The 14,229-nt window shown below is 35.6% G+C and overlaps 2 protein-coding genes across 2 annotated transcripts; both read right to left on the minus strand.

The window, feature by feature from the left end:
• Positions 1–946: 946 nt before the first annotated feature.
• LOC110786597 (putative disease resistance protein RGA3) lies at positions 947–3,497 on the minus strand. The gene is made up of 4 exons (XM_021991148.2): positions 3,344–3,497; positions 2,149–2,750; positions 1,747–2,042; positions 947–1,622 (listed from the first exon to the last, which is right to left on the minus strand). Exons 1-4 carry the CDS (start codon positions 3,495–3,497, stop codon positions 947–949), a joined length of 1,728 nt encoding a protein of 575 aa, XP_021846840.2.
• Positions 3,214–14,173, minus strand: LOC110786645 (CMP-sialic acid transporter 2). The gene is made up of 15 exons (XM_021991207.2): positions 13,975–14,173; positions 13,685–13,742; positions 13,520–13,565; positions 13,274–13,385; positions 12,850–12,929; positions 12,545–12,620; positions 12,348–12,448; positions 11,726–11,797; positions 7,665–7,713; positions 7,543–7,584; positions 7,333–7,454; positions 5,827–5,886; positions 4,372–4,420; positions 3,930–4,024; positions 3,214–3,832 (listed from the first exon to the last, which is right to left on the minus strand). The coding sequence occupies exons 1-15, from the start codon at positions 13,999–14,001 to the stop codon at positions 3,781–3,783; spliced, it is 1,041 nt and encodes a 346-aa protein (XP_021846899.2). The 5' UTR covers positions 14,002–14,173; the 3' UTR covers positions 3,214–3,780.
• Positions 14,174–14,229: the final 56 nt, after the last annotated feature.

The raw sequence follows: 14,229 nt of genomic DNA on the forward strand, positions 1-14,229 counted from the left end.
AATCTATACCTAGTCTATACCTAGCAAAACCACATTTGATTAGATGACACGTGTCATCATATTTGATTAGATGACACGTGTCATCCATTCTTTTTCTCCATCAATTTGGTTTTATATTTTATTTTTTCTTTGTTATTTGATATATTATACAACTCTAATCACCTCTTTCGCTCAATCTTCCTCATACAACATCAATTCACCAATCTATTCATTCAACATCTTCTACTCCATCTTCCCCATTAACACTCAATATTAATATACTATTTAATTTATGTATTCTTTCAACTTTAAAAAATTATCTCTATTTAAATCATATTATCTCACTAAAATCACAAGCTCAATAAAATTAGAACTTAAAAAGATAGACTAAATAATCAATATACTAAAGAACGGGCTCAAAAGCTAGTTGGAGTTAAAAAGGCAAACAAATTATGACAGTGCATGCATCCACCTAGTATAGTACTATAGTTTCTTATAGATTCTAATATGAGGAATGTGCTGAATTTTAGGCCAGTCCTCACCTGTGAGTTTGAGGCATCTCGCTTCAAGAGACGCTGAGCATGATGATAAGATAAGTTACTTGAGAGAGGTCAGATCCTGCATTACTTTTGGCAATGTTTTCAATTTTTCACCACTAATGTTTAGGGATTGGAGAGAAGATAAGCAGCTTATCCACTCTGGTATGCCTTCAAAACTTGGGCAGCAGGAAATTCTGAGTGAACGAAGGGTGGTCAAGTACTGCATCCCTTTTGGTAGATTCACCAACTTGGGGAGGGACTCAAATTCTAGAGAACGTAAGCTTTTATGAAAATATTTCCATGGCATAACAACATCCTCAGCCCTCAAATACAAGGAGTCCAGATATAAAAATCTCAGATTCTCCAAGGCAGGAAGATGCACCAATCCTCCTTCATAAAAGCTTCTCAGCTCAGTACAGAAAACAATATCAAGTTGATAGACTGCGTAGTTTAGCGCTTTGTATCTCCATATAATGAAACTGCTGCAATGATTCCACATGACAAGAATTCAGATATCCTACATTATCTATCATCAGTTTCTTCAAAGTCGGAATACCAGAAAAAGAGGAAGACTGATCAGCAACAGCAACAGCAACAGCAACAGCTTTCTTGTTACTGCTGATACCAAATGGGTTGAATGCTTCATTAAATCCAGTCAACTCGAAATATTCTACATTCGGACAGAGAGGAATGGATGTCAGGAGAGGGCAATTGCGTACTTGCAGACCAAAAAGCCGAGGAAATGCCAATGATTGCTGCTGTTTCCCTGATGATTTCCACCATCCCTTTAGCTCACTTACTCGGACCTGCTTGAATAGATCTGTCTTTCCTACAACAAACATTGTTAGGCTTTGCAAACTGGTCAAGCAACTAATCCCTTGAGGCATATGAGTCAAGCTGTCACATCCAGATATCTCCAAGTACTTAAGATTGACTAATTTCCTCAAGCCCCGTGGCAACTCTTTCAGTCTCTGACAATGATCTAGTTTCAATGTCTGCAAATTATGCAGATTTTCAAGTGAATTAGGAAGCTCCAACAAGTATTCATTATGGGATAGATCAAGATATCGCAGATGCAACAAATTATTGAGTGTAGGCAAACGTCTGAAACATGCATATTGTAAACTCAACACCCTGAAGCTTCTTACTCTTGATATTAACTTCCTGACTGAAGATGCTTTTAATCCTCATGTCCGTATATAGGTTAAAGAATGTGCGCAAGAACAACTTGTAATCCCTTGGATCAACAGTACGTTCTTCAATAGCAAAATCTTCAACCGAAGAATCTTCAGTAGGATAAGTATTCAGTTCTCCAACTGATAAGTGCCGAAGCTTTCCATTAAACTGGCTGGTATCAGAGTTTGCGACTAAAATCTCTAGTTTTGAAGCTTCTTGAGCCAAATTGTGCATGACAGCCGGAATTTCACAAGATACAAGTTCACCAAGATTGCCTTGTCTAACATCTTGTAAGAAGCCTCTATGCAACAAGGTCATAAAGTATTCTTCACCTGTTTCTTCAACACTCTGACCAAGTAGCCTTGTGCTATCCAAAGTCTAATCAAGGTCTTCTTCTCCATCACATAATCTGTAGGAAACAAAGCACAGTAATTGAAACAACTCGCTTTAATACAGGTAAAACTCCATCTTGTTTCAAGTGTATCAAGTCAATATCTCTGAAAGATTTCCATTTACTTTTACCCTGGCCGTATACAAGGCTGGCAATGATCTTTATGGCAAGTGGAATGTTTGCACATCTTCTAACCATCTCTTTCCCGATCTCAACAAGTTCTACATCTGCTTGTCCTCTCCCTTCAAACGCCTTTTTCTCAAACAAAGTCCACGAGTCTTTTAGTGACAGACCCTCCAATTCATATATAACTCTTGCAACCAGGTGAGACCGAGTGGTTACCAGAATCCTGCTTCCTTTGCCCCCTACTATCAACATACTTGTTAATCTAAGCCACTCTTCACGGTTTTCATTCCACACATCATCCAGTATAAGCAAGTATCTCTTCCTTGTAATTTTGTGCTCAAGTTCGATCTGGACTGTCTCCGTCGTGAAACGGTCATAACACTTATCTGTCAGCAACTCAAACATTCTACGTAGAATTTTATCAACATCAAATTTTTGGGAGACACAAACCCACATCCTTAAGGTGAATTCTCTTTCAATCTTGTCATCATTGTACGCAAGCTGTGCAAGTGTTGTTTTCCCTAAACCTCCAATCCCAACTATAGTTATACAAGAAACATTTTCCTCAACATTACTATTACTATTACTATTACTATTACTATTACTATTAGGGTCAAAATGGATTCCTTTCTTGTAACTTGTAAGGGCTCTAAAGGCCCTAATTAGTAATTACTCTTATAAGTTTACAACCTAGCCATGGCATATAAATACCAACTACTCCGTATAAGGAATGTACGATGAAAAAGAATATGCAAGCAAATTACTGATAAATATGCAAATGAATGTAGGATCCATTACAAATATGATAAAAAGAATGACGTAATAAAAAACATGATTAGAAAAAGAAAAAAAATTGACAGCTTCTTAGTTTCAATTCCCTTCCAAAGTCCTACGACTTCGGGATAGAAAAGTGAACAAAATCCAAGGGACAAAGAGGAGCAAGCAGCAAACTCATTGACAAAAGACAAATCTTCACCCAAGAGATACTCAGATGTTATAAAATGGGAGTTGAAACATCAATTTTTCATTGAAAAAATCATTTCTTGTTATCCAAATTGGAAAATAATCCATTAATCCTAGATCAAACAACTTTTCGAAACTAACATATTAATTAAGGTACTCCTATGGCAACCTTGGCATGTAGCACATGAGGTGACACATATACTGTACAAAGAAGAGCAGAATCCCCCTGTACTAGCAGCTTTTCCAAGTCTGAACCTAACGAGATTGGCTAAAATGAACCAACATATTACCACCGGTGGCTCAAGTGTAATGCATATTGACATTTACAGTGACCCATACAAAAAAAAAAAGAGATATGACCACAAGGCCAAGTTCTATATGTAACCTGATCTTTCACAAGGACTAGTAGCAGGAAGCATCACGGCAGCTTCAGAAAAATTATCGCCTTTAGTCTGATTTAGAAAATTATTAGAACCAGAAGCACCAATTGTGACAGCACTGCTTCAGGACATGGTCGATATGTGATTCACGATATCAACTGTCTCATTCTATTAGCATAGATTCCAAAAGCTCGATGGGGCCCAACAATATAGAAAGGGATTGCTGCTATCTTTGAGGTTTTCCAACCTTCTGCAGATATACAGAGACGGAAACAACACTGCCAAAAACATGAAATTTAGATACTATTCAATAACAGGAAGTAAAATCTACTGTTTTACAAATCAGTGAATACTATAAGGTATTCAGAAACTTACGTAGCGCCAAGAAAAAAGGCAAGGGAAAGATGAAATCCGAACAGAAAAACTGAGACAATTGCTGTCAGCAACATTGCCACCGAAGTCGAATATACCTGCAAATGTATAGGCATCAGGTATGGACAAAGCAAGCAGTGTGTGATTCCTGGAGACATTAAGTTTGGCATTTCTGATGCCCAAGCAACGAGCGACACCGGGACAGAATGTCCAGAAGCCATGCTTGTCAATACATCAACTGACACTTGACAGGTCCAAATTTAAGAATAGTCGGTATTTTATTATGTGGACCCAACCCAAAATGAGGAATGGGCAGTTTGTTGGGGAACAAGCGCAGAGAGAGTATGCAATTGGGTAAATTCATTTCTCTCAGCTCCTTAATAGACAGTCTTTGAGGCTTAAGCCATAAAGAAAACCCACAACTAGAAAAGATACAGGTTCTTACCTTCACGATATTGTCGGCATACTTCATCACCATCGACACAGCAATGCCACTGCATAAGAAGATTGAAAAGTAGCAAATTTACTATCTAACATAAAATAAACTGACAAAACTCGGTATAAAAGACTTCAAGGAGATAGCACAGGGAGAGAGAGAGAGAGGGGGGGGGGGGGTTTACAAATTATTTCTAATAAATGCGTATATAAACAGTTCACTTAGACACACACAGAAGACCCGATTCGAACTCCAATGAAAAGCCTCTTGCATTATACCAAGCAATATTTCCGCATGCTCAAGTTCTATATTTGATATTGGTCATATGAACTACAAAAGCATGACAATGTTGTGAACAAGATCTTAAGTATGAAAGATAGAGGGTAGCTTATCTTAAATGGGATGTGAAAGGCTGACAGCTTATTAACATTATCTTCATTCCGTTTCAGGTTGTAATCTCTAATGAAATATATAGCTCCATGAGCAAAAGCTCCTGTTACGATAAAGCTAGCTATGTATGGAGGATGTGTGTGAAATGCAACTAAGTAGTACTGTAACCGCATAAGCAGGTGAAGAGTGTAATATTCGGGCTATTATGGTATAACACCTAAAGAGGCTGAGGCAAGTCCAGATAAAAATTAACCAAAAAATTGACTGTGCCATAAAAAAGCCCTTATGCTCGCATCACAAATATCTCCTGGAAGAATAGGCGTTTCAAATGCGTTCGCATACTGTGCCAAAACCCAAAGTTCATCCTATACAATATAAACATATGAACAGCAACAAGAAAATAAGACCTAAAATAATCTCGGCAGACCCATTTCCAAAGCTTTTGGCCAAAAAACCACCGGTATTTAGAAAAGCACGCCTGAGGCGCAAGGCAATATGGGTCAGGTGCTTTTTGCTTTGTCTAGCTGAAGCGATTTTGATGAGGCGCACCGCTTTTTTCCTAATTTTTTACTTTTAATTAAGTGTGCCTCATTCGGCCCACTGGGCACAGGGAAAACGCATTCGCCTTGGTCACATTGAGCCTTTTTATACATTGGAAACCACACACCAAACCCAGTTGAGAATGTCAGCAGAAAAATGTTGGCAACCCTCCATGTTTCTCCTAATGTCTAATGGAAAGACCCTATGTTGAATACCCCAGAAAAGTCCATACTCATAATTGAGAAACCTTTCCAGGCAAGTGAGGCAACTGAGGTAGTCAACATTTATACAACATATATATCTCAACCACTTTGTACAACATCCTGTTGTCATCCAACATATGCAGTTAATTTTTATACAACATACATATCTCAACCACTTTGTGCATTGGCCATGATTGAACAACTTTTGAGATCTTGTTTAATCAACTAAATCTAAGAATAACTCACCATCACAGCATGATTCATTAAAATAAAAGAGAGCAATTATCATCTATTAAGCTATAATTCAATCAGCAAGGTCATGTAAATATACCTGAGTGCATGATTTACAATCATGACTACAGTAACGGACGAGTAGCCATGGAAGAAGCCCCTGAAAAGAAAAAGAAAAATGAAAGTGGATACAGTAAGTTACAAGACATACTAATGCCACTAGTATACAAATGCATGTAAAATCCAAGATAAAATCATTCATGACCATCAATAAACACTGAACATTACAACTGACAAAGTGACAAGATTGATTATATGGAAAACACAGTTGATCAGCACAAAGAAGAAAATTCATAGTACAGGTTCCTAACTGTTTGGAAAATGTTAATTGTACTTCCATCTCCAGAGGATGACAATTATCACTCTCAGAAAAGAAGTATTCAAGTTCCATCATAGGGGCTACAGAATTGCAAAGTCAAACAAACAGCCCTTCCAGATTACAGCATAAAAACACAAGAACAAAAAGATAAGAGCAAGCAGAGTATATGCCTAGCAAAGGACTCTTCTAACTCTTATAAATAACCCAGCAGCAATTTGATCTTGTAACTCAGCAACAATAGCTGCAAAGGTCTATGGCATCCACGGAATTTCCTTTCATCATTGTCCATCCAAATATCATACAGATTAGATGTCAGCTGTCACTTCAGTTTCTGCTCATGTTGCATTCTGCAAAGTTCATAAAACTCCCTCTTTGACCCAAACTCAGTTCTGGTATCCATGGAAAACAAAGCACACCACACCAAGCCTGGTGACAGGCAGAAAAGTGAAAAAGTAAAAGGCTCGATCTTTCATCACCAATGAAACGAACCATAGCACCGGTGCTACAGTACTGCGACTCCTTGGAAGCTGGCCAGTTCCAGGTATCCTCTAACAACCATACACCACATAAAAGGATCGATCAAGAACCAATACGACTCCAATCATCATATGCCACTAAACATTTTCATTTATTCTCCAGAAACTATATAAGCTTTACACCATGTTCTGATTCCTCCAGCAATACAGAGAGCCATCTAATCACTAGGTTGCTCAGTACTAGACCAGATATGTTAAAAGAAAAAGCTTCCAGTTTGGAGAAATACACCCTAATTATTAAACACCATCAGATTTGAATCCAGAAAAACATCATGAAGTAACTCTGTAGCATATCTCAAGCAGCAGTTCGATTGAGTCCAAAGAAGGCAAGGTCAAAGTTGGGAAAATTATATGCCTGATATATTCACATAAGCCATATTATCAATCTTAAATCTAAATGAACGCACAAGGAATTGAGTATTTCACAGTTAAAATCGTTCCAATTTCATCAGGAACATGATCACATTCACAGCTTAAGGAATAAGGATTTCAAGGAAATTTTCAGTCCTTTGAGCCTACAAGAAACGATCAGCATAGTAACATTCAATCACATCACCAATTTGTTATTCCACTCATGAGAAGTCTCCCCACCCACACTCCCCTTAATAAATACAATCCTACAAGCTTTACAAATCTTGCAGGGGGACATGAAAACTTTTAGTAAAAAAGAAAATATTGAACAGCTACATACTTATTCGCGACTTCATCAAAATCTTGAATCACTATTGCAATTGCATTGAAAATCATTCCAAAGACATATAAGTAGAAGTTTTGCACGTTTATGTTTCTTTGGGGACGTTTCTTGATAATTGCCTGTAAAGACGGAACAAATTCTAATCAATGCTAAAAACATTTGAGTTCTAATTGATGCTAATTGACAAGTTATATCTGCTGAAGTTACCTCCGTGTAGACCCCAGCAAATCCACTCAGAAGAGCCATAACCTACAAGAAATTTCAACTCATTATTCCAAAGTCCAATATCCATTGTTAGGCGAATTCCTTTGGATAAATGAAAAACTTACAATGGCCATCACCCAACCATAAAGTGGAGTCTGAAGAACATGATCAGAGCTGCATGGACAGGAAGAGTGCCATTGAGCAGAGAACGCATAAAACCAACACATAGAACAGGAAAAAAAGACAAGATTTCCACAGCTGTGCTTAAAATTTAGAGTTCATAGAAAGACAGATTCAAGGAAAAGCAATGCCTATACTGCAAGTTTGATAAAACCGAATAGAATGGTAGGGCTCATCTAGACACTCTGGTGAGGAGTGACAAATTATAAAATTAGTTATAAGGGACTTTTAAGGAAGACAAGATAGACCCAAGAAAAGTTGCATCGAGCTGAAAACACAAGATTTGGCCTGCTTCAAGCTTTGTGATGATATGATCTTTAATTTAACTTTTGATGCACTACAATCCATGCAGGTGACCTCAATCAGGGGATTTATCCTTTGTTTTGTACAAAATTTTAGGTGTTGGTGTCTCCACTCTCCACTCTGTCCACCCCACAACCCCCGAGTCCTAGGTATCCTTGACTAATATTTTCTCAACAATTGCTTTAGTTGTACTTATATTACTTCCTTTCTTCACCTGTTGCAGCTCACATTGGCAGTGACATAGTCTTATTTGATATTATTGCCCTTGCTATCATTACTTTCACTAGTATAATACCCGTGCGATGCACGGTTTATGATCCAAATATTAATTTTGCATGAAATCTATAGCTATATACAATTATCATCTAAATATAACTTAAAAATATTTTTCTAATGAAAATGGATAGATATGTAATTGCTCATTCGTCTTATTTTATTGAAAAAAAAATTAAAACCAATAAGGGTACCCATATGAGCTCTTCTCTAAAGGGAAAAAGGCGCAAAATCCAAATCTACCACACTTGAAGCAAATTGTGGAAGACCCTCCTATTCTACACAAATATTATTTTGACCCCTCATTCATCACCCGTGTCAAACATAAAGTTATTTGCATCCACCTTTACTTTGATAATAATACCATCTAGTACTCGATACACCATCTACCCCATTACCCAGTCAATTAACACCTACCTACACCATCTACTTTAGTGGTGGGGCACGTGCGGATGATGGTCCCTCCACATCCGTACCCTCCTAAAAATGTCATATGCATTCCTGCTACCCACGATAGTATATCGTACTCATCCCCATCCCAACCAAAATCATGCTTTGCGGGGTACAAAAAAATTGCATCCCACCTCCTTCACCACCCGAGTATTCACACTCGCCTCAAACCCACTCCTAAATCCAACCAATTTTATTTTGTTTTTGTAGGAGAGTTTTGAATTTTAAGACACTATTGTTGTATGATTTAATTCGGCTTTCTGATTAGAGTGATTGAGTAAATAATCAAAATATTGTAATATGTAGGTTATAATGAAAAAATGTATGTACAATTGTACATTCATAATCAATTAGATGAAAGATAAGCTAGGCACGCGGTTCTAGACTAAAATTCATCATCATTGTACTGATACATGTTTATCCCCATAATCCACCATGGTGAGATCGATGCAAGATTAAGTACTTAAATGTTAATTTTGCACAAAATTTTATACATAAGTTATATTGCAATTGTTACATTAACATATTAATAATATTTTTTTCTTGCAAACATATTAATAATAACTTTAATAATATAAAATACTACAACATAAAACTATAAACCCTTATAAGATAAATACTAATATACATTTTATGGTTTATGAAGTTAGAAAATTAAAAGTTATGTATGTCTCAAGTATGATATACTTATAGACATAACATTATAAATTTATAAAGTCCCAAACTAAGTTGGGATGATGAAAAAGTAAAGGGGACACTATAAACTGGGACGGAGGGAGTTTAATTATAAGCTTTGAGTTTTTATTACACTTTTTAAAAAAAGTAAAAGAAAAAGATATAAACTTATTCTCTATCATTCTCATCCATTACTTAGTTGGACATCCATATACAATTAATACTAATATTCTTTTTGTTGTATGTTCAGTAGTGTAAATATATAACATATAAATATATAATATTAGTTTTCAAATGGGTTAGTGGTAGCCATGTTTGATAGGATTATATTTTTCTATACGGATAAAAATTCACAAAGCTATCTTTATAGGTTTTAGATTTTGATAATCCATATACGAAAACAAAAATTAAAGTACTTCATATATATTTTCATTGAATTGCTTCATATTTAATATATACACTTAAATTTCTAAGTTAGTCAAATTTTCTTTCTTTAGTTATCTAGATAATTTTAGATTGTTGTAATCTAATAATGTTATTTTATTTTTCGTTTATTTTAATGTGGGGTATTATTGATATAAAAAAAACAATTGCAACCAAAATATTAGAAGTATGATAGTAAAATTAGACTTGTGAAGGAGTAAGGAAGTAAGATAATATCTTCTTTAGACTATGGTAATAAAAATATTTTCAAAATTAACAAAATTAATGCATTTATGACTATAAACCATGTCCGCAGTTTGTAGAATTTAGTTTTGGTTTCATATTTTGAGGAAGCATATACCAATTTATGTACTCGATAAGATATATTTCATTTTATACATTTCTCTTAAAATAATTCTTTTGTAATAGTCATATTTTACCGTCTTAACGTAGATTATAATTTATATTTGGTCAAATATATGATCTCAAATATGTTGAATTATTATAGGAGAATTACTGTCTAATAAGAAAGTGCGCATATAAAAAATAATTCTAAGTATGGGAAAAGATCTTTTGATTCCATTGTCTATATTATACTATCTAGCCCATATATTACTGACAATCACTAAATATGTTAATTATTATAAAAAGAAAAATTAATAAAATTTATTAGACAGGGACACTTGTCAGCCTCAAAATGAGTGCCTTGTGTTTTAGTAGAGTATATAGATAGATTTGTTATTGTTATTAGCATCACTGTAATAAAATAATATCATAATCATAGTCATAATCAATGTATAAAAAAGCTCAAGCGCACAGGTTTCATTAAGAGAGGGGCACTTCAAAAAAAAAAAAAAAGTGAAGAAAAGATGTATGCACACCTCGGTGCGCCTCTTTGAAATCGCCTCACCTAGGCCAATAAAGGCACTTGACCTCAACGCCTAGATACGCCTTTTATACACAGGGTTTTATTTAAACTCACTTTTTCCTTTTTTTCACTGGCATTATTATAGTTTCTCTGCTAATTTTTCTAAATTTCTAATCAAGCTTTACCAAATACTCGTGAGAATCCTCAAGCCATAACATAAAACTATAAAAGGAAAGAGGGTAAGAAATAATCTATTCATACACCTGATCGATCCCTTTCTAACTCACTGGCTCCTATCTTCATCTCATTACTATTCCTTTCGTGTCGTAGCAGCGTGGCCCTCTTCCACAACCACACCCACAACCACCACCCTCCTCTCTCCAACACAATGTAACAGTCCTGGTGCTCACAATTTCTGTATGTGTGTTGTGGTGTAAGGCAACAATGGCTTAAATCGACAGATTAATAAAAAGTAATTGGCCATGAAGCTTTGAGAATTTCACAAGGTGCAGAGTTTAAAGTGATTTGTTCCCATTATCATGATTTTATTCGAGGATATCAACCTTTGGGAGGACATATTTTGGGAATACAGTGACATGAATTATGTAATACTTATGCATTTCAAAAGATGTGAATAGGAAAAGTTACTTTGAATATCCATATATGTAGATCTAAGCAAACTAATCATCAGGAAGAAAATTATCTTACCCTGTCAATAATGTATTGTTCTATACCATTCTATTCAATTCATGACTTACTCTGAGAATGTGAATATTTCACACCTCTTTTTCCATTTTTGGTGCCATCTTTCTATATATTTTCCTTTTCTGTTTATGCAAACATTAGAAAATTGGAAAACTATCAACTGCCAAATGAAAGTAAGGAGCCAATTGCTCTTGTTAATATGTTATAGATAAACTGAATATACCACTGTCAACGGTGTTTATAACCAACCCAGGTGACAAACATTTATAAGTCTAACCATAACAGTAATGAGTTAATGACCACACTTACTTGGAGGTGAGCTGTGCTGTGGTGCACCCAGCACACAGTAGAATGAAAGCAGCCCACTCGATATCACTTAACCTGAAAACGTCACAATTAGAATGGTCATTATCAATATCAGCAGCCACATTCATAAATATAATTCTAACAATGAGTTTCAAAATTATATTATTTTGCAACACAATATCATCGAACAACCAAGAATAGCAAAGCTGTGTCAACAGAAAAGATCCTAAAAGTAATCAGTTCATTTTCCTTGATACGTCGGTAATCCCAGCTTCTCGATAATACCAAGAGTATGTTTGGTACGTCTGGAATTTTCTAAACCTATATAAAATTTTCGAAACTTCCCTAGAATGTTTAAATATTACGTTGAAACATAATCCCCCCCCCCCCCCCCAACACACACAGATTCATCATGCTTTATTGTAATTATTGGCTATGTCAGGGTCCTTTACAACTTTCTAAAGTTTTCTAAACCATTTTGGATAAAGTATATATTTTCTGATGTTTTAAGAAGGTTAACAAGGTTTTCTAAACTTTTCTCAAGTGAAAATATGAAGAACAAAATATATGCTTCATTAGTGGACAGATATATGGCGTGCAGTATCTTTAACATAAAAGGGCTTACCGTTTCTTAAGAATGATACGATATAGAACACCAGTGCTGATTATATTCAGATTTTTTAATATCTGATATCCTGGAGCATCCACGTATGCAAAGATATAATACTGATCACGTCAGGGGGAAAAACGGTGAGTAACCAGAGAGGAAAATCTTCCTTTAAAAGAATCTGAAAAGAAGCAACCCAGACAACTGGTAACAACCTGGAGCAAATTCTTAACAAGATAAAGCGCTGCTGGTATAGGATATACAATTACTTCATCCACTGTAGTGTTTAACCTAACATGACAGCCATATGGAAAACTGAAATCAGCATCACAATTCCAAATGGACACTGAAACCATAAGAGCAAATGGGAAAGTTAAATGAAAATTTTGGCAAAGACAACCTAGTTTTCCTCTGGTAGTATGTATGTGAAAGATAATTCATGAAGAGACAACTTCCCAGTCACGCAATTATAAGATATTTGATGGATTATAGGCAGAAAACTTAACAAACAACTCACTACCTATTGTCTTCAGTAACACCTTCAGTTCTCCAGATTTTTGCCAAGGCTAGGAGTGATAATGCACATTTTAAAGTTTCGACCTGGTAGCAAAGGGTAGGGTCAGAAAATAAAATCTCAAAACTTGAAACAGAAGAAAACTTTGAATCAATATCAAAGAAGTCCAGATCTCCAGAAATAGTCAAAGAAACGATAATTTCAAACTCAGCTACCAGTATTATAACAAATTACATTAGAGGTGAAGATCTGAAAGTTAGGCATGCGCTGCTAGGCTACTTTAAAGGGACATCCATCAATTCTCTAGGGATCATATCCACTATCTAAGAGTTGTGATCAAGTTCAAGAAACAAATAACAAAGAACACGAAAAGAGAATGTGATCACATATTACTACACCATAAGCTCAGCCAAATGAAGGCTACGCTCACCAAAAAATTTGCGGTAGTGACACTGTATTCATATTTCCCAGCTCTCTTTGACCAGACGATGAGTATAGCTTGTGAACTAGTAAGTATAGTTAGAGCAAGCGTAACCATTGACCTATTTACATTACAAGAAATCCAAATTACCAAGAGCAATTAATATAAAAAAGCTAAAAATCTTAAATCTCTCTAGTTCTAGGCACATGAAAACACAACGCTGAAATCAGCTAAGTTAAAAGAACATAAACATACTTGCGCTTCCATTGAGGTGATCCGCCAGATAAACCTCCCAAAACAGCTACATTATTAACAATGCCAAATGATTATCAGCCATAGAAAGAATTCAAGTTTAACACTACGGAACTCTAAATTTAAGTATCAATCAAGTCCAAATCAATCAAATTGGGGAATAAATACCTGAATTAGGTTTCCCTCGTGAAATTTCTAGGTTACCCGCGGATTCTTCATCTTTATCCTAAAACAACATTAAAATAAAAAATTCTCAAAATATCTTGAAGAATGATTTAGGATAAGGAAGATCAATTGACTGCAAAAATCAACAATCTCCAGCAATCACGATAAGATTAAACGTGATAATGATGCAACTACGGCGAATTGAAATCACATTGTCGATAAATAGAAAGAATCAATTGAACAAAATAAAAATATGAAACTACATAAAAATTGTGAGGAATAAAGAGAAAAACCTGATCCTTGATCTTGCGGTACTCCATTAGAGAGAATTACACAATCAATTTTGTGGTTTTGATGGTGAAGTGATTGTTGCACACCGTCATTCACTGTGCAGTACTGGAATAGTACAGTGGAGTTGGAGTATGTTCGATTTCGTGTCTGAACAAGCAAAGTGAAGGAGAGTGAAGAGGACTATGCAAGGGAGTGAGATCTGATTGCTGTTGAGCCAAAAACCAGGCTTTTGGGCGGGTAAGCGTTGGGTTGGGTTG

Source organism: Spinacia oleracea, chromosome 4, assembly GCF_020520425.1.
Source record: "Spinacia oleracea cultivar Varoflay chromosome 4, BTI_SOV_V1, whole genome shotgun sequence".
Lineage (NCBI taxonomy): Eukaryota > Viridiplantae > Streptophyta > Magnoliopsida > Caryophyllales > Amaranthaceae > Spinacia > Spinacia oleracea.

Coding starts and splice junctions, on each gene's coding strand:
- LOC110786597 (XM_021991148.2), bottom strand. CDS start 3,497: ATGTCAATATGCATTACACTTGAGCCACCGGTGGTAATATGTTGGTTC. Junction 2,043..2,148: donor AACAAGATGGAGTTTTACCT/GTATTAAAGCGA, acceptor CTACTTGGTCAG/AGTGTTGAAGAAACAGGTGA. Junction 1,623..1,746: donor GTTGATCCAAGGGATTACAA/GTTGTTCTTGCG, acceptor TGCATGTTTCAG/ACGTTTGCCTACACTCAATA.
- LOC110786645 (XM_021991207.2), bottom strand. CDS start 14,001: ATGGAGTACCGCAAGATCAAGGATCAG. Junction 12,449..12,544: donor TTGTTAAGAATTTGCTCCAG/GTTGTTACCAGT, acceptor TGACGTGATCAG/TATTATATCTTTGCATACGT. Junction 4,421..5,826: donor ATTGTAAATCATGCACTCAG/GTATATTTACAT, acceptor CTTCTTATGCAG/TGGCATTGCTGTGTCGATGG.